General features: G+C 41.9%; 1 protein-coding gene across 5 annotated transcripts in view; it reads left to right on the forward strand.

The window, feature by feature from the left end:
- Positions 1–15,105, forward strand: part of txndc16 (thioredoxin domain containing 16) — a 16,386-nt gene extending 1,281 nt beyond the window's left edge. For 4 of the 5 annotated variants that reach the window (XM_030747139.1, XM_030747133.1, XM_030747146.1 and 1 more), the window contains 18 exons: positions 1,304–1,386; positions 1,473–1,546; positions 3,084–3,158; positions 3,379–3,500; positions 3,831–3,921; positions 4,070–4,238; positions 5,142–5,311; positions 5,408–5,468; positions 5,559–5,709; positions 5,807–5,953; positions 6,406–6,465; positions 7,163–7,361; positions 8,520–8,656; positions 9,406–9,490; positions 9,999–10,140; positions 12,518–12,705; positions 12,819–13,009; positions 14,249–15,105. In XM_030747139.1, the coding sequence (XP_030602999.1) occupies positions 1,304–1,386; positions 1,473–1,546; positions 3,084–3,158; positions 3,379–3,500; positions 3,831–3,921; positions 4,070–4,238; positions 5,142–5,311; positions 5,408–5,468; positions 5,559–5,709; positions 5,807–5,953; positions 6,406–6,465; positions 7,163–7,361; positions 8,520–8,656; positions 9,406–9,490; positions 9,999–10,140; positions 12,518–12,705; positions 12,819–13,009; positions 14,249–14,445 (2,342 nt within the window). In that variant the 3' untranslated portion in view covers positions 14,446–15,105. Of the gene's footprint in view, positions 1–995; positions 1,125–1,303; positions 1,387–1,472; positions 1,547–2,311; positions 2,529–3,083; positions 3,159–3,378; positions 3,501–3,830; positions 3,922–4,069; positions 4,239–5,141; positions 5,312–5,407; positions 5,469–5,558; positions 5,710–5,806; positions 5,954–6,405; positions 6,466–7,162; positions 7,362–8,519; positions 8,657–9,405; positions 9,491–9,998; positions 10,141–12,517; positions 12,706–12,818; positions 13,010–14,248 lie in introns of all 5 variants that reach the window. The other variant, XM_030747153.1, reaches the window with a different exon arrangement.
- Positions 15,106–17,446: the final 2,341 nt, after the last annotated feature.

The following is a 17,446-nucleotide window of genomic DNA, read 5'->3' on the forward strand; positions in this document are numbered from 1 at the left end:
TCATATTGTAGATTTTGTTTCTCATATTATTGAATTTGCTTTTTTTCTGTGTCTCAACTCGGTCACTTAGTCGCTCACAGGGGTCATTTTGCACCTCTGTGTCAGTGTGTCATTTAGTGTCTCATTTTTATCATTGTACACTTCTTTGCGGTCATTTTGGTTGTTGTTATCGATGCATCCATTGTGAAATTTCCAGCTGATATCATGCTGATAGGTGATGTAGAGGTACAGATTTTTTTTCATCAGTGTTTTTATTTATTGTTATTTATTCTCCCCTCTCTTCTAGGGAAGCACATACGTTATTAAAGAATTGAGCAATTTTAAAAGTCTTTTAGCTCTTCAGCACAGAATGTTTGAGCATTTAGCTAACACACAGTATGACACAACAGATAACTACTGGCCATCTTAGCCACCAGTAACACTCAGCAGGGCCAGTGTCAGCTGATAAACTGAGAGGGGTTTTTTTGAGAGGTGCTGCTGTATTTTTGAGCTGAGCCGGTCCCTGTGCCTCAGCACTGGGCTGTTCAATAAACACGGTGGGACACAATATTAAAAACACACCTGAAAATAGGATAGTCCAGTTTACTGACATGGCTACGACGTCAATGCTGAAACACTGAATTTTAAGAGCTGCTTAACAGCAACATTGTAGCATAATAAAATAGACTCTAGTGTCAACTGTTTTGAACAGTATTAGTTTGTGTTAGTAGCATAACTGTTTTTTTTTAACATGAAGCCAAATGAAATTTAAAGAACTAGAAATACTGAACAGAATTGAGAACAAACTGTGTTATTAGGTGTATCCGCCATCCAGAGTCTGCAGAAACTCCAGCTGTGGGATTTTAGTATTATTTTATAAACCACTGTCCATTTAATCTTTGCTATAAATCCCCTTTCAGACAATTAGATCCATAGCATGGCTGCTTCATCCATTTGTTAAAGTGATGACATGCTGTCTGGCTTTTACCTTTTATATTTCTCATGTTTTCATTCAGACATTCAGTGATGAAGAACAAGCCACAGAGCTTATGTATCATGCACAAAATTAGGTGGCACATGAGGAGAGCTGTCCCATCACGGTGGCTATCAGCACCTGAACTGTCACAGATGTTGTCTTTATTGTGGTAAAACCTTTACAGTGAACGTTGCATTTTATAGAAATTTCAACCTGTAATAGATTTGAAAGTGTAGCACAAAGGGAGGAAGGGAAAACTCAGCATACATTAAAACTGTTTGCTTATCTTGGAGAGGTCTGGAGTCAGGTTAATGGAAAGAAGCGCTTTGTTCCCTCCTCTGTTTCCAGCCACTCCGACCATCTCTCTGTTCCTGGTGGAGTTGGAGAAGTCTGCTGAAGCTCTTCAGGACTATGGAGTACTAGTTGGTAAGGTGAGTGGAGCACCCTGTGTGCCCTGTGCTTCATCAGTCATAGAAGTTGGTATTGAATCTTCTTTTTTTTTCTTGTTGCTTTTTAGGTGAACTGTAACACAGAACTGGTTCACACATACTGCACAGATGAGCGGCTGCAGCGCACGGCTTTTTTGTTCAGGTAGGTTGAATAGTGCTCAGTAGGGGTTGGTTCCAAAATGTCCTGAATATGCACATGTTAGTCCTGATGATATTTTTCTTAAATAATTATTTTTCATTATTCAGTTGTTTCAACACACTGCTGTTTAAAGCTTCTGTTTGTGAGGGGCAGCCAATCAGAAGAAAGTCTCTGGAACTTGAAAAAAAGGCGAATGGACTTCTTTTTGTTTCTTGGTGGAGACACCATTTGGTTGAGAACTGAAGAAGCCTTTCGGATGAGAGGTGAAACGTCTTCAAGAAACAAAAAGAAGCTCCAGAGATACTATGACCTGGATGAGAATCTACACAGACACAGAAAGATGGCCTAAAGGGAGGGGAAACTTTGAATGGTTTTGAATCATGCAAAGCTACAGCGATAGAATACAAAATAAAAGTATGAATCTGGAAATGAGTAGAATAAATTCAGTTAAGGTTCACTCAGACAAGTGCTGCTTATTGTCTCTGTGGTTTCCAAGTTAATTTACTGACATTTGTTCACAGGGGGAAGGATGGAGAAGGATAGTCACAGAAAGTGTAAACCGCTTTGAATGTGACAAATGTGTAATTTAGCTCTGTGTTCAGATTTGAGCTCTTTGCCAAAAATCACGCACCCAGCCGTGCAGTCAGCCTTAACAAATTCTTTGTGAAAGAATGGCTCACTCTGGAGAGCTCACTGAATTTTAGTGTGGTACTTTGATAGGACGCCGTTGTTGACACCAGTCAGTTTGTGAAATTTCCTCCCTCCTAGACAATTCCACGCCAACTGTAAATAGTGGTGTTACAGAGTGGAAGCATTTGGGAACCACAGCAAAGCAGCCACAGAGTGGCAGAGTTACAGAGCGGGGGCCGCTGAGGCCTGAGGCTCATAGTGCATAAAAGCTGGCAACTGACTCAATAACCTCCTCTGGCATGAACATCAGCACAAGAACTGTGCAGCGGGAGCTTCGTGGCATGGGTTTCCATAGGTGAGCAGCTCCTAAATTCAACTGTTGGCAACCACAATACAACCTCTGCACCAGAGGCCACGGGAACTTTACCTTAATTTAGGTGGCCTACTGCTAAAGCTTTGTGACAAATACAGTGATTCTGATCAATACCGTAAATGTTATCCCAGCTGTCCTCATAGATACTTCCAGGCATAAATAATACTATATGAAGCTTTAAACCTGGATGCAGACAAAGTATTATGAAAACTTAAATGTAATCCTGCCACCCACTTTGACCTCAGTAAAAATAAACTTTTTGACATAAAGTGAACTTCTTGACTGTGACAGCTTCTCCTTAAAAGTAGATTTTGTGGCAAAGCCAGTGTGGCGGTTTGCATTCGATTTTTGGTGTACCTGAAATGTGATGAGTGAAAGTAACTGCAAAAAAAAAAGCAAAAGCCTCCAAAATGTCCATAAAGTTAAATCAGTAGCTTTCCAAAGCAGTGAGAAACTGAACACTAAAATGTTCACGTGGAGAGGATTTTTGTGTCTGTGTGGTTGGACTCTCTCTAACGGTGCTCTTTGTGATGATAGAGGCGGGAAGGAGTTCTTGAGTTTTGATTTGGACACCATCTTTGACGTCAACTCCATAGTCTCTGAAGTCCTGTTGTAAGTAAGCCATACTCCCTGTGTTATAGTATGAAGCTTTAACTGCAACCCTTTACAACTAGATATATTTAGAGGATCCAGTGGGATTGAGGCAGAGCAAAAATCAGTCATTGCTTTTTGTCTTTTGCTGGTCTTCAATGACAGTAAGAAAAACAATGAATAAAAAAAGGGAGCCAAACGTGAATCTGACGTTTAGTTGAAGACAGCTTTTCTCTTCCAGCGCCATTCTGCGTGATGAGATCAAGTATGTCCACACAGACGCTGACCTCCTTGCCATGGAAAAGGCAGCCAGAGGGAAGAAAGACATTGTTCTGGGTTACGTCTGCAGTCTGGGAACACAAGGTATGGGAAGCAGGACAGGAGGGGTGGGAAAATGAATCAAAACCAACATTCAGAACCTCTAATCGAGTTTTTAATTTCTGTTAATACTTCCCCCATTTTGTACAGAGCAGATAACAGTGTGTATAGAAATATTAATAATGATAATAATAATTGTTCATTAATTGAAATTGAGGTAAAATGTTCAATTAGTCGTGATTTTGATTTGAGGTCATCAGGATCCGGCCCTAAATTAAAGGCGGTAAAGCTTTGAGTAGCTGACTCATGGTTTGATCATACTTTGTGAAACACATATTGTCTTATTGCTTGATTAAACGTGTTGTTTTTCTTAAGAGCACAGATCGATCATGGAGACGGCATATGTGTATGGATCCAAATATCAGTTCATTCTCATAACAGGAGGACCTGTGTTGAAGCACCTAGGGTAAGGTCTTTTTGCCCTTTCTCTATGAACAGAGCAGGCGTCAGTTAGGACACTAATTATATAAGACAGCATAGAAAGGAAGAAGCTGGGATTGAGGTGGGTTGTAAAGTGGCCTGCAGATGTCTAACTGTGTCTGTGTCTCTTTCAGTGTAAACGAATCGTCTCATTTGTCTCGAGTGTGGTTCCTCCACTGCAGAGTTCACAGTGGGTTCACGACCCCGATGACCTCCGAGCGCTGCCCTTTGACCCGCATGAGGAAACCCCTGTCCACCCTAAGCCTCCACTCCTTCCTGCAGCTCATGGAGGCTCCACTAGTGGTAAACAGAATATAGATTAAGAGCTGCTGTTGATGCCAAATATCTGCCACAGTTTAGTCCTTGAAAAGAAAGCACTTTAGAGCTGTGCTGCAGGGTCTGATTGATTTACTGCTGTTTATTCAGAGGATTATCTCATCAATTCATGCTAAATTTACTGAGCTGTTTGGGATATAAAATGTCATCAAACTGCTGGTGTCATCTGATCAGAGGGATATACATGGCCAGGCTTTCTTTGCATTAACTGTCTTGATAAACTGTAAAAGCCCAGTCAGAGATGACGGTTATCACGACGGCTGTTATCAACGCTCTTTTGTGACCCCGGCACCCACAGTGTGGTGATACAGATCTATGGAAATAAGGCAAGACAGCGGTGCTGCAGTTAGTTGTTAATCTTGTGAATTTGTGATCATCAAAAGCATGCCGAGTCAAAAAAAGGATATCATCTCGAGTTGTAAATTGTTTTAGTGCTCATTGCATCAGTTTATTTCTAATGCCGCTCTGAAACCTTTGATACATTTAAACATTTACTTAGTGCGTTCGTTTTCCCCATAGCCTCATAAAGGAAACGTTGAAATCACTTTAGTTTGTCTCTGGGTCAAAGTGAAATTTATTTTACTGATTGAAAATTATTGGCAATAAGTGGCTTGCAGATGTAATTGATCAATTTTCTGATCTGAGCTCTGTTAGCTGCTCTAAGTTTTCAGCTGGGCTTCATTCAGTGGGGTTAGTAAGGTACAGCTTAACCAGCTGAAGATATAAAGTGACCTAGAACAAGAGATGAGGCAGATTTAAAGCAGAGACAATAAGGATACAAACTCACCACGCCAGCAAACGTAAAACGTCTGTGTTTTGCACCTAAGAGCCACCGTACCACCTTAATGCTTTGTGTCTCTTCCTTATCAGACCGAGGTGTACGACGACCCCTCCTCAGTCCCGCCCCCCCAGTTCCCCTACCAGCAGACGCCCCAGGTCTTCCTCTTCTCTCATCCCGCAACTGAGCACCTGGACCTGGATACAGCCACCACGCTGGCCTGGAGGCTGCGTGGCCTTGCCCTGCTTCTGCTTATACACAGGTGTGCAACAGCTCCAGTTACATGTATGAGCATGGATATACACACGTTACTTTAGTGCTGACACGTGTTAAAAGTTTGTCATTTATGTGTTTCCAGGCAGAGCCCTGCAGTGAAAACCCCCGATGAGTACAATGCTGCTTACAGGCTGCCTGAGAAGGTGCGACGCTAACACGGCGTCAGATAATCCACAGAATAAGAGTACTTTTTACTCTTACCTGTGTTTTTGTTTGTGTGTGTGTACTTCCAGAGTTTGGAAGTAAAGTATCTGACCTTGCACAGCCTCGATGAGGTGTTGGCGCTCTTCACAGATGAAGAGAAAGAGGAAGAGCAGGAGGAGGACGAGGATGACGAGGCAGTGGATGATGATGATGATGCTGAGGAGGAAGATTCATATTTTGGTAAATGGACTCAAGAGTGACAGAGCAGTATGAACAAAAGGCAGAATGAGAATAGGAGTTTATCTTTGCTTATTTCTGTGTCTGCATCTGTCTTCAGGCAAGCTGGATGATGAAATCGCAGCGTCAGTCTTTGAAAACCGAGTTACCCTGCAGGACATGGACTCAGTTACCCAGCTGACATCTGACAACTTCCACAGTGCAGTAGCACAGAGTGGCCTCACAGTGGTGCTCTTCTACCTCAAATGTAAGACAGTCTCTGCAGGGTGGCATTGAGCCTCTTTTTTTGTTTTTTGTTTTTGTTTATTCATAAGCACATTCTTCTATAAACAAGCCTCGCTACTCAGAAGCCTTCTTGAAACGCCGCTAGGCACTTTGGGCAGTTAGGAAGAATGATCTAAACACCAAACTGAGTGATTACCAGGACACACAAACTACATGTATAGAATCACAAACAAATCTGATATGAGACTCTAAAAAATGTTGCTGAATTAGTCTCAAAAGCTTCTTTTTTTGTTGTGGAATTCTCCCATAGATTTAAATCCATAATGCTTTGAGTGTCTTATCTTTCATACAGTGTCTGTTATGGGTTTATCGTACTTTATGTTACAAGGAAAGCTATCCTTTTGAACAGGAGAAGCAACTGACTTCAGTTGTACCTGGATGGATTGAATTGCAGTTTCTGTTTTCTACCACCAGGGGATGCTGTTTCAATGGCTTTTCTCAGCTCCTTCATTGAAGTTGCAGAGAGACTTGCAGGTAAACTGGCAATTTTTTGGCCTGTGCCTCACCAGGTTTTCAACACACGGCACATATATGAGCTGGTGGAAGTGCTTTTGAGTTTTTAATTTATAAAACATGAAATCCTCCTCTGCAATATACAGTTTTCCAAACCCATGGTCTGAGTGAACCATTCCTTTGCCTTAACTGTAAACTGTTTTCATCCAGGTAGACACAATATTCAGGCCTCATTTGCACTTATTTCAAACTTTGATACCAACAGTGAATGGAAGCAAGAGGAGGAAGAGTGTGTAAGAAGTGCTGAATGAAGAGGAAGAGGAGAACAGTAATCTGAGGGGGGAAAAAAGCTGAAAAGAGTGAAAGATTTGCTTAGCAATTGTGAAGAACCTACAGGGGATGTAAAGTAGGGGATGCTTAAGAGTTCAACAAAAACAACAAAAAGTATAGCAATGACATGAAGTAGTCAGTTAGCTCTAGGCTACAAGCTTAAGTCCAAATTTCTTTACATTTTAGCAAACTGGCACATACAAAAGTAAAAAGTGAGCTATTGGCATTTCCAGTTTGTAGTTTCCTGGATGCTCAGAAAGTCATCTTGAAGAACTTGTTTTTAGAAAGAAAGCCAACAGCTGAGCAGCAAGCTGTTACTTTGTGATTCTGTGTATTCGCTCAACCTCAAAACATCAGATTTTTAGCATCACCTCTTGCTGATCTTAAGATTCAGAGGTCGACGGTGTTCAGATGAGTGTGGTCGACTGCGGCGAATGGACCGACCTCTGTGCCGCTCAGCCAGGCAGCGCCGTTCCCTTCCAGCCAATCACTGCGTTTCCCAGTGTCTTGCTGCTCCACCCCCAGGATCCGGTCCAGCACTTCAGAGGAATGCTGGGTAGCGAGGCCCTACATCGCTTCATCATGATGTGAGAAAACATGAATATAACTTTGAAGTCATTTTGAAATGAAGTGTTACATCATATTAACATATAAACGTTATAGAAAATAAGGAAGAGGAAGGAACAAGTCTTTTTCTAATTGGAATTAGATCAGTATGTATTATTAAGAGTGTATCAATATAAAATTCAAATAAATGAACAGAAATAGTGTGACAGTGCTTAAAGGGGCATTCATCCAGTGTGGTTCACTCATCATGAGCAGGACTACTCACCCTGTGACAACAGTGAGACAACAGTGACCCTCAAGGGAGAGGACACAACCTTGGTGATGTCACAGCAATGACATCAATGTTGTCCCTGCTTGACCCTGGACTTCCCAAATTGAAAGCTCCAGATTAATTATGGGCGTTAGCCAAGAAATGGGGTGATTTTTTTTTTTTTTGGATGGATTGGAAATGGAAATGTGGGATCCAGTGGAGACACACCGGACAGAGTTACGTGGCTATCTTTGTGACGACATGCATTAATATCATGTCATGCGCACAAACCTCTTACTCCATCATTTATTTATCACAGCTAAGTTTCAATCCCAGAGTCAATGACATCAGTAACAAAACAAACACCTACCAAAGGGCGCAGCATTCGCAGGAAGTAGTTCTTAAATCCCCATATTTGATTCTAAAAGGTCGAGGAAATGCAAAGCAAACTCATCCATGCAGGATGTTTGTGTTGGCATCATTACAGCTGCAGCATGGCTATCAAATACTTCCAGAGAACAACACTGCAGCACAAACAATGCAGCAAAGTGAGGGAAAACACGCTGATGTCATAATAGTGCAAATAAAATAAGAGAGCAGGAACCATCAGATGCTATACGTGCACTACAAGTGAGGTTTTGCCACTTCCAGTGGTATCACCTGTAACTGTATGTATGTTTCACAATTACAGATCATTTCACAAGTGCTGCTGCGTGCTGCTCATGCCCGTAGTTCACCCCCCTGAGATGGATTCACTCTGTCTGGCCATTTCTGGGGGGAACATTCTGCAGGAACCTCGGAGCCAGTGGCTTTTACTGATACCTGTTCATGTTTCTGAGGCTTTAGGTCCAAATCAAAGGCTGGTGAAACTACCGACGGTCTACTTACATGTATGTGTGTGTTTGTGTGGACTTTGTTTTGTAACCAGGAGCCGCACAGCTTCTCCTGTGCTTCTGTCCAGCCTTGAGGAAATAAAATCATTCCTTCAAGAAGCGCCTCACCCTGAGCTAGCTGGCTACAAGCCAGACAGAGTGGTGGGATTGTTTAAGACGCAAACACAAACAGGTAGGAGGTTGTAATTGTGTGTTGTTGTTGCAATGCAGGCCTCGCTACTAATGCTAAACTTTTAAAAATGTTCCCAGTTATAAAGATGCCTTTTAATAGCTGCAATCAAAACACACATGAAGCCGTCCACCTTTTGTTGCTGTGGATTAACACACGCAGTTCTGAGTCCTGGGGTCCTCAAACCTGCCTGCCGCAGCGAAGTTCATGACACTGACACTGTGTGTGTTTGCAACATTATACGTGGTGCAAAGTGCTGCACATTTCAGTGACATTTAGACGTGATTGATGGTTTCTTTTAGTTCCTGTAACACAAAATATTTGGACAATGTTTAACTTGGTCCGTTAAAGTGTGCTGAGTTTTAAATGTTTTGGGTCTTTTAGACAAGCTGACAAATCAGATGTTTTTTGTACTTTTAGGGCTGACCCCAAGTGGCCGTTTGAGGAACTGCAGATTTTGATCCTTAAACGTTGGCTTCATTTTTAACTTAAGAGGCTGTTGCTTGCTTAGCTTGCCTGCTGCATCAATTGAGTGATTGGGTCAAAATAAATAAAATGTTCATGGTAACGTGGAAATCTGTCACTTGATTTAACAGCGTAGCTCTTTCTATCTGTTTCCAAACAACACCGGGGCTCTGTGGCGTGGAGGAATGAGATCAGGTTTTGGAGGCTCATTGTGGGTTTTAGTCTTTTACTATTTAAGAGAAAATGGTCCCATCACTCTCTGTTATAAAATGTTTCTGTCTTGTCAGGTTTAGCAGCGTTTACTGAAGCAGCAAAGTCCCTGAGAGGAGAAGCACTGACTGGACTGCTGACAGATGAACTGGCAGAGAGATGGTACAAGCTCTACATTAATTCATGTTTTGCTCTTTTGAGGTTGAGGCAAATTGTCTTTAACTGTTTCTTCTGGGTCCCTCTGTCTGAGGAATTCACTAGAGCTTTAAAAAAAAAACAAAACACTGCAGCAGAGGCTTGAAAAGCACAAAAGATGATTTTGTGAGTTGTCTGTTCTCCTTAACTTTGAAATGTAGGATTTTCAACTTCACTTAAAGGCTTTAGGAGATGGACAGCTACACAGTTTGTTTTTGAGGGGTAGAAATCCAGCAGGTAGATGTGATAATCCAGCCTGGGATCAAAAAGGCACTTTAATCAATGTGTAGTTACATTTAGTGAAGGTTAAGAAACACCTGTCATTAAAAACTTAGCTACACTTCCAACTTTTAGTATATAACTTTAACCGTTTAAAGTATTACTTTAAATTTCAGCTCTATTGTCTCTGTGTATGTGTGTGTGTATTTGTGCTCTGTGTGTGTGTGCTCTGTTTGTGTGCATGGTGGCTATGCAGGGCTGCAGACCGCACAATAGACCTTCCCGCAGTGTTGGTGTTTCCATCTTGGAGGACACACGCTCATCCCTCTACACTGCCTGCCTCCTCCTCAGCTGAAGAGCTGCTCACACACATCAACGCTGCACTGCTCCACCCGATGGTAAACCAGTGTGCGGATGTGCATTTCTCTCTCGCTCATTTATGTATTCATAATCACAAAGTGCTTTAATTTAGATGACTGAACTGTTTTATTGCAATCATCTAATCAGGAATTATGACTAAATAATGAGGTCTGTCTTCATTTTAATCTCTTGGAAATAAATAGCTGGAAGTTCTTGGAAGTTGATAAAAGCCAGTTGTTCATAGGATAATAAGCTTCACGTGTGGTTTGGTTATAGCTTTCTCAATACATTGAATATCAGAAAAATGCACACACGGACATGTGCAGATGTTGCTCAACAGCTCGAGCTCAGCTCTGCCTTTGAGTGTTTGTTGAACTGTTGAAATCTGGGACTGTAAGGAAACTAGATGAAGTGGGATAATCTGGGTTAGGGGTCTGATTCCTACTTTGGAAACACTTCCAAGGAACTTGAGATCAAAAGTCCCGTCAATGACACCCCTATGGTTGTGCTGTTGACCTCACATCAATCAATCAATCAGAGAATGTAACGCAATAAAAAAGAGTTGAAAGGACACATTAACACTCGCTCCTTTATTTTTATGCAAATGAGAACGTGACCTGTAGTGAAATGTGTAACATAAAGTTCAAATACCTTCATTTTGAACTTCTGCTGAAGTTCTAATGATTTACTTGTTGAACGAGTTTCTCCTTCAACAGTTTTACTTTCCAGTTCTTCTTTCAGCTGCTGTCACCACAGCAGATCATCTGCTTCCATCTCATCCTATTCCTTGGTTGTCCTCCTTCACTGCATCCTTGAATTGTCTCCGTCTTCCTCTTTTCCTCCTCCCTGGCAGCTCTGTATTTAAGATCCTTTGCACAGTATATGCACTATTTCCTCTGCACATGTCCAAACCATCTGAGCCTGAGCCCTCTGATGGACTCATGGTCACTCCCAACAAAAATGTTAGCATCTCCAGCTCTGCCTGCTGTCTTTTTGTCAGAGCCAATGAGTTCAGGATCAAAAATATATCAGAAAAGGAATAATAATAAAAAGTAATTTTTAAATCTCATGGCTTTCTTTCATTCATAGTTCAGTTTCTTTTTAAAAGGCAGACATATCATAAAAAAACTTTAAACTACAAAACCCAGAAGTTTAGGAAAACAAAATGACCTCTCATGCTTCACCGACATATGCGAGAGATAATTTATATGTGAAAGATCTCCAGTTCAAGCCAAGCAGGAGACACAGCTCGGCCTAAGGGGGCCAAAAGCTAGTGTACTGGCTCCAAGCCCAGATAAATGGGAGGGTTTCTTCAGGGAGGACATCCGGCATACAAATATGTGCCAAATGGAGTTTGCAGCTTCAACCATTGTGGTGACTGCTTGGGATATAAGGGAGCAGCTGAAAGTACCAAACTTAACTGACCTCTTGCAGTGCTCTGCAGTACCTTCACAGCCCACCGGGGGGGCTGTGTTGGCCACATTTTAGGAATCACTGCTTTAGAATAACGTCTGAGTCTCTTAATATGTTCAGGATTTTGGTGAAACTCCTTGTTGCTCAAAAGTGACCTCCTTCAGCTTAAATAATGCAGCCTCACGTGGCATGCAGGAAAAAAAATAGAGCACAGTAATGAGTGGATTTTCACATGTGGCACAGTCACAGTAACTTCATCATCTTGTGGCTCGATCAGGATCAGATATTGAATAATGTGTTTCTGCTCTTATATCACATATCCTACAGGTCATCTGTGAAACACAGATTTTAGATTTGTGCGTGTTGTTTGTGCAAGTGTCCATTTGTTTTTTGTTACTTGCTTTCTTATCAGGTCTGTGTGGTGGAAATTTGTACTGGTCAACACTGAATTTGCTGCATCTGTATGGAATTATATTTTCCATACATCTGCTTTCATAGATTTGCACAGCTGACAGATTCCCTGCTGACCCTTCCACCCTCATGGGCACTTTTTTGCAGTTGCGGCCTTGCACTCATGCGCTCTGTTCAGTAAATCTGACCCTTTTGGCCCTCTCACTGTTTACCTGACAGACCCTCTTAAAGCTCCAGCTCCAGTCTTCCTTCACTGCTAGCACCCTAGTTTGCTTCTTTCAGAGAAATGGCAGCTGCTTCTTACATTCTTCGTGCTGACCTTTGCAAGCAGGTTTTATGACATCAGCAGGATGAAGCAGCAACGCAAGCAGCAGAAATCAGTGATGTGTAAATCTTGGATAATTAGCAGAAACTGGGCATTTGCGCTGGTAGTGTAAAAGCCAAACCTCCTTTGAATCTTCTCATTCATTTCAGACACCGTTGGATTCAGTGGTCTGTGTTGTATCTACTTCACTGTGATGACTGTGATTTTGTGAAATCTGTGGATTGATTGGGACTTCTTTGTCCTCTTTTCATGCTTTTTGTTCACAGCCTGAGCTGACTGTTGAAAACTTGCCATCCTTCCTCTCTCTGGGCAAAGCCCTACTCCTTCTCTTTGTGGGAGAAGAGGAGGATAAGGTTGGATGGAGGCAGAACCAGGCCCTGGTGGAGGAGATGAGAACAGTGGTAGTGCTGGGAGGGGAAAAGATGGAGCGATACTTGGCCTGCTGGATCCATCTGTACGTTTATCAGTCCGTTCTTCTGCTGCTTTGTGCACACATTCAAAAATGTATGTCCATGTTATTCTAATGTTTTCTTAAGAATCGGAGAATTAACATATACTTTGTTTCAGTGGCCGCACTCCAGCTGGTATGTCTGTCCTGGGGTCATATCTAGGCTCTATGCCCCCTCTTCCTGCACTAGTCCTCACACACTTGCCATCTAGAGATGAAATCTACCAGTACCCACCCAACACCCCCATAGTGGCCTCCTCTGTCCTGCACTGGCTGCAGAGGGTGGAGGATGGGACTGAGTCAGCAACAGGTGAGCAGGAGAAAGCAGAACAAAGATAATATAGGAAAGAAGGTTAACATAAAATTTTATAAATGATTTTAGGGGAAAAGTACTGTGTTGGTAGTAAAGACAGAACAAAGCATGAATAAAAAAACCACCCATACGTTGTTCTATGTAACTAAAAGCCACCAGCCAGAGAGGCAATGAGCAGATATGCACATTGGGTTACATATTGTCTAACGGGACTGATTAAAGATGAGTGTGTAGTCCCATAAATGCTAAGAGGACTATATACATTAGATGCCTTACTGCAGAAACTGAACCCGTCAGCATTGGGAGCAGGATCGAGAGCAGAAGCGTGCAAGATTGAATTAAAGATCAAGACCTTTCAGCTCAATCTAGAGGTCATTCCAGATCGAGCTGAGCTAAAGATGGATTGTAGCTGAGTTGTGAGCACATATTGGAAATCCCTCATGAGGCAGGAAGCAACAACAAAAACAGATGTTGCGGGTGAACTTTGTAATTAAGAGGTTGTCCTCACTCTGTCTGCAGCTACTGGCTTTCTGCATGCAACAATTAGTCTGTGAAATTCCAGTTTCCTGTAGCGATTACATTTCTAAATGGATACCTGTGGTCAGCACATTCCCACCACAGAAGATTGCCCAGCTGAGATAGCTCGAGGCTATCGTGGAGTGAAAATGATTATTAATCTGGAAAAGTTGAAAAGGTTTATAGTTGTAGTTATAAATTTAATAATCAAAAATAATACTGACATCAGCCAATATTGGCTATCTGCCAGTATATTGATATTGGCATTTATAAGAACTGATAGATGAAAATGTAAAAAAGAAGAGCTGGGAGAAAAAACACCCTTCAGCAATGTTATGAGTATTGGTGTTGCACTCTGCAACCTGTTGGCAACATGTGTTTGGAGTGCCGCAGACACAACAGCCCATAAAACAAGCACCAATCTGCATTATCATATTATCTTAGTAAGGACTCAAAGATGACAACACATAAAAAATCTGTTTGTTTTTCTGTGTTTGAAAGAAAAAGACGGTGTCCTGCATTCCTGTATCAGTCAGGCTGTATTCAGTAGAGTGCAGCTCCACAGATTCTCTTAGAATTTTACTTTGAAGTCATAGGATACATCTGCTTTAAATCAACAGATCAAAATTCCCATGAAATCCACGTCACCTTTAAGGATTTGTCTTACAGTTAAATTCAGTGTAAAATTGCACATCGTGAGTTGAGATCTTTTCCCTGCAGGTCTGCTGGATGAGGACAGATGGCCTCCTGCTGTTCCGTTCTATGACTTCTTGAAAGTTTTAGACCTGCAGGATCCCGAATCCGCCCAGCAGCAAACTCCCAAAGAGGAGGAAGAAGAACCGAGCAGGGAAGAGGCTGACGTAGACGAGCACGTCGTGGCAGATGACAGTAATCCTCCCGCTCACTCTGAACTGTAGTAGAAGCAGATCACATGGAAACAACACTGCTGGTCAAATCGGTCACTTTCCTTTTTTATTGGTAGTATTCAGTCTGATTGGATGATTTTTGAATATTTAATGAGAGTGGGATTTTATGCAGCGATTATGTGTTAAATGAGTCAAGAGACTGAATTTTAAGGCAGCTTTTATACAGATATATATTTGTGTTCTTTTCTATTTTTTTTTTTCCTCTTAATGTGACGCGATGGCTTTTATACCTTTTCTGGGATGTTCATAGAGACTGTTTAATATTCCGGTTTCTCGCTGCTGTGGTTCTGTGACTGTAAACTCTGAGGTTTCATCTGATGTCAATAAATGATTTCTTAATTTCAGTTTAGCTCAGCTGGTAAAAACCACAGCATGTTGTAAACTGCAGAAAAACAAAGAAAAGTTTAATTATTGTATGAACGCATTCGTTCACATTCACTGGCCCATCGTAATAAATTTAAAGTGATTTTAATTTTATCTTCATCACAGAGTTTTCAGTGTGAGCGTGTATGTCCTTTTTCTGCAGACCATTGTCATAACTTTATAATTAGAAATGGTTTAAACCATTATTCCAGCTGTCTGATTGATAATGATCTCACTCTGACTTTAGCTGAGCTCATCTGTGGTTTAGAAACGGGAATCTTTCTGACGTTATTGTTCCCGTCATGCCGGCTACTCTCCTGACGCAGTGACAGCAGCATCATGGGATTTCAGCCTTTTTGTTTGATTTGTCAGTTTTAATTATTAACGCCTCCACTTTGGTCTCATCTGTTCCAGAAGTCTTGAGGTTGGCAGCCCTTCCCAGCAGCCCACACTTGTTCAGTTTTTTTCTAATTGTGCAGTCATGAATTTTAACATTTAACGTGCTCACTGAGGCCTGTAGAGTCTGAGATGCAGCTCGTTGGGGTTTTCGGTGATTTCTCTGAGCATTGCACGGTGTGACGTTGGGGTGAATTTGCTGGGACATTCACTTCCTGTGAAGATTGAATGATCCAGACCAGCAAACTGCCAAAACCTCTGCTTTTGTGGAGGTGCTCGCACTTGCTGATGATCAGTTAATCAACTGCATTTGATTAGCAGCACCTGGCTGCTACTAACCCTCTTAATTCCTTTGGAAGCATTACAGCTGTGCTTTTAGCTTTTCGTAGGACTGTGCTCCAATGGTCAAAAATAGCAGTCAGGAGCAGTCCTCATCCTCACTGATTCCTGTCTTGCTGTTCGAACCTCAATGTCAAAGTTGGAGTGAGCAGAGTGAAAAAGTCCAGTCTGAGCAAATCAGTCTGTTTACAGTCTCTGTGGATGATGTTATTGGACGGATGTTTGAGTTTTTCCAGTGGAGCCAGTAATCAGAACAGGATTAAACACTTCGTTATTCTCACTGAATGTTTTTGGATTAAAAAAACATTTTTTTTCCAGACTTCTCAGCTGACAGGATTATTCGACTGGATTTGTTGTCATTTTATTCAGTCTCCAGTTTCACAGTTCAATAAATCTACTGAAAAAAAAAAACCATTCAATAAGTGTAAGTTAAATAATATAAAAGCAGAGCTGCCAGGGAAAAAAGGGACATTTAGATTTGGCAGTAATTGTGTTTATGTACTCACTGGCCACCTTATTAGGTACAGCCTGATCATACTGTGTTGGACCCTCTCTGTCCTTCAGTGCTGTTGGATTGAGATCTGGTGACTGTGGAGGTCATCTGAGGACAGTCAGCTCACTGTCACATTCAAGAAACCAGTTTGAGATGATTTGTGACAAACTGTGGCGATAAAGAGAAGGACGTGGACAGCAACAATACTCGGCCAGGCTCAGCTGGTTCCAAGGGGCTAAAAATATATCCCCCTCATCATTATGCCGTTCATACAAGGCCGGATGGATCCATGCTTTCATGTTTTTTAATGCCAAATTCTGAACCTACCATTTAAATGTCCAAGCAGAAATCAGGCAATGTTTTAACAATCTTCCACAGTCCAGTTTTGTTGAGCCCGTGTGAATTGTGGCCTCAGATTCCTGTTCTCACCTGACGGGAGAGGCACCCAGCGTGGTCTTCAGTTGCTGCAGCCCTTCCAGGTTCGACTTGTTGTGCGTTCAGAGATCCTGAATCACACTTTGTGTCTAAATGACACACTGGGGGGAAAAAAAGTGACAAATAATTACACAATTACATTATAATTAGTGGTTGGAGCCCGGGAAAGCGTGACTCAGCATCATTCATCGGAAGTAAAGTCATGCTTTATTGTTGTTAGCGTCACAAATGCTCACATCACCTTCCATTACACTGAGTAAAAGCAGACTGCAGTCGTTAACCAAAGGACCAATTTGATGTATTGTTCCTTCCATCCATCCATCCGTCCGTCCGTCCATCCATCCATTCAGTCAGTTCCCCTCAAAGGATTTTGCAGGGTTGCATAACACCAACCGCAGCTACTGGTTTCCATTAGCTGCATGTAAAGGAAGAATCTGGCTTGATTACAAGGGCAGCGTCTGCTCGGTGGCATAATGGCAGACACATGTAAGCATGTAAGAAGGCAAAGAGGAGATGCAACGATTGAGAGGCAGAAGCACAGAAGAAGAGGAAGGAGGACGTTTGTTTTTGTGTCTGAAAACGTCTCCTCTCAAGGACTTTTGTTGGTCACTGTTGGTCTGTTTCATCATATATGTGTGTATATGATAACTCCATGCAGGAGTTACTGAGGTTTATAGAGATACAGATTGTGTGGGGAACAGGGCTCTGTGTGTGTGTGTGTGTGTGAGTAAACTTTATCTGGCTGTGTGTGGGAATATACACTCCCAAGTTTGTGACATTCAAAATCTCAACCATGACCAAACAATAACAACAACAAAAAAAAAACTCCTGTGGGAGATCAGCTAATCTGTGTTCTCACAGACACACAAAAGATGTCGCTGCCAGAAACCACACTGCATTGCTACAAGATGCCGCAAAAGAAACGGCTCATCACAAATGTGCCCTTCCCGAATGATTAAGAAAACT

Source organism: Archocentrus centrarchus, chromosome 2 (genome assembly GCF_007364275.1).
Source record: "Archocentrus centrarchus isolate MPI-CPG fArcCen1 chromosome 2, fArcCen1, whole genome shotgun sequence".
Classification (NCBI taxonomy): Eukaryota; Metazoa; Chordata; class Actinopteri; order Cichliformes; family Cichlidae; genus Archocentrus; species Archocentrus centrarchus.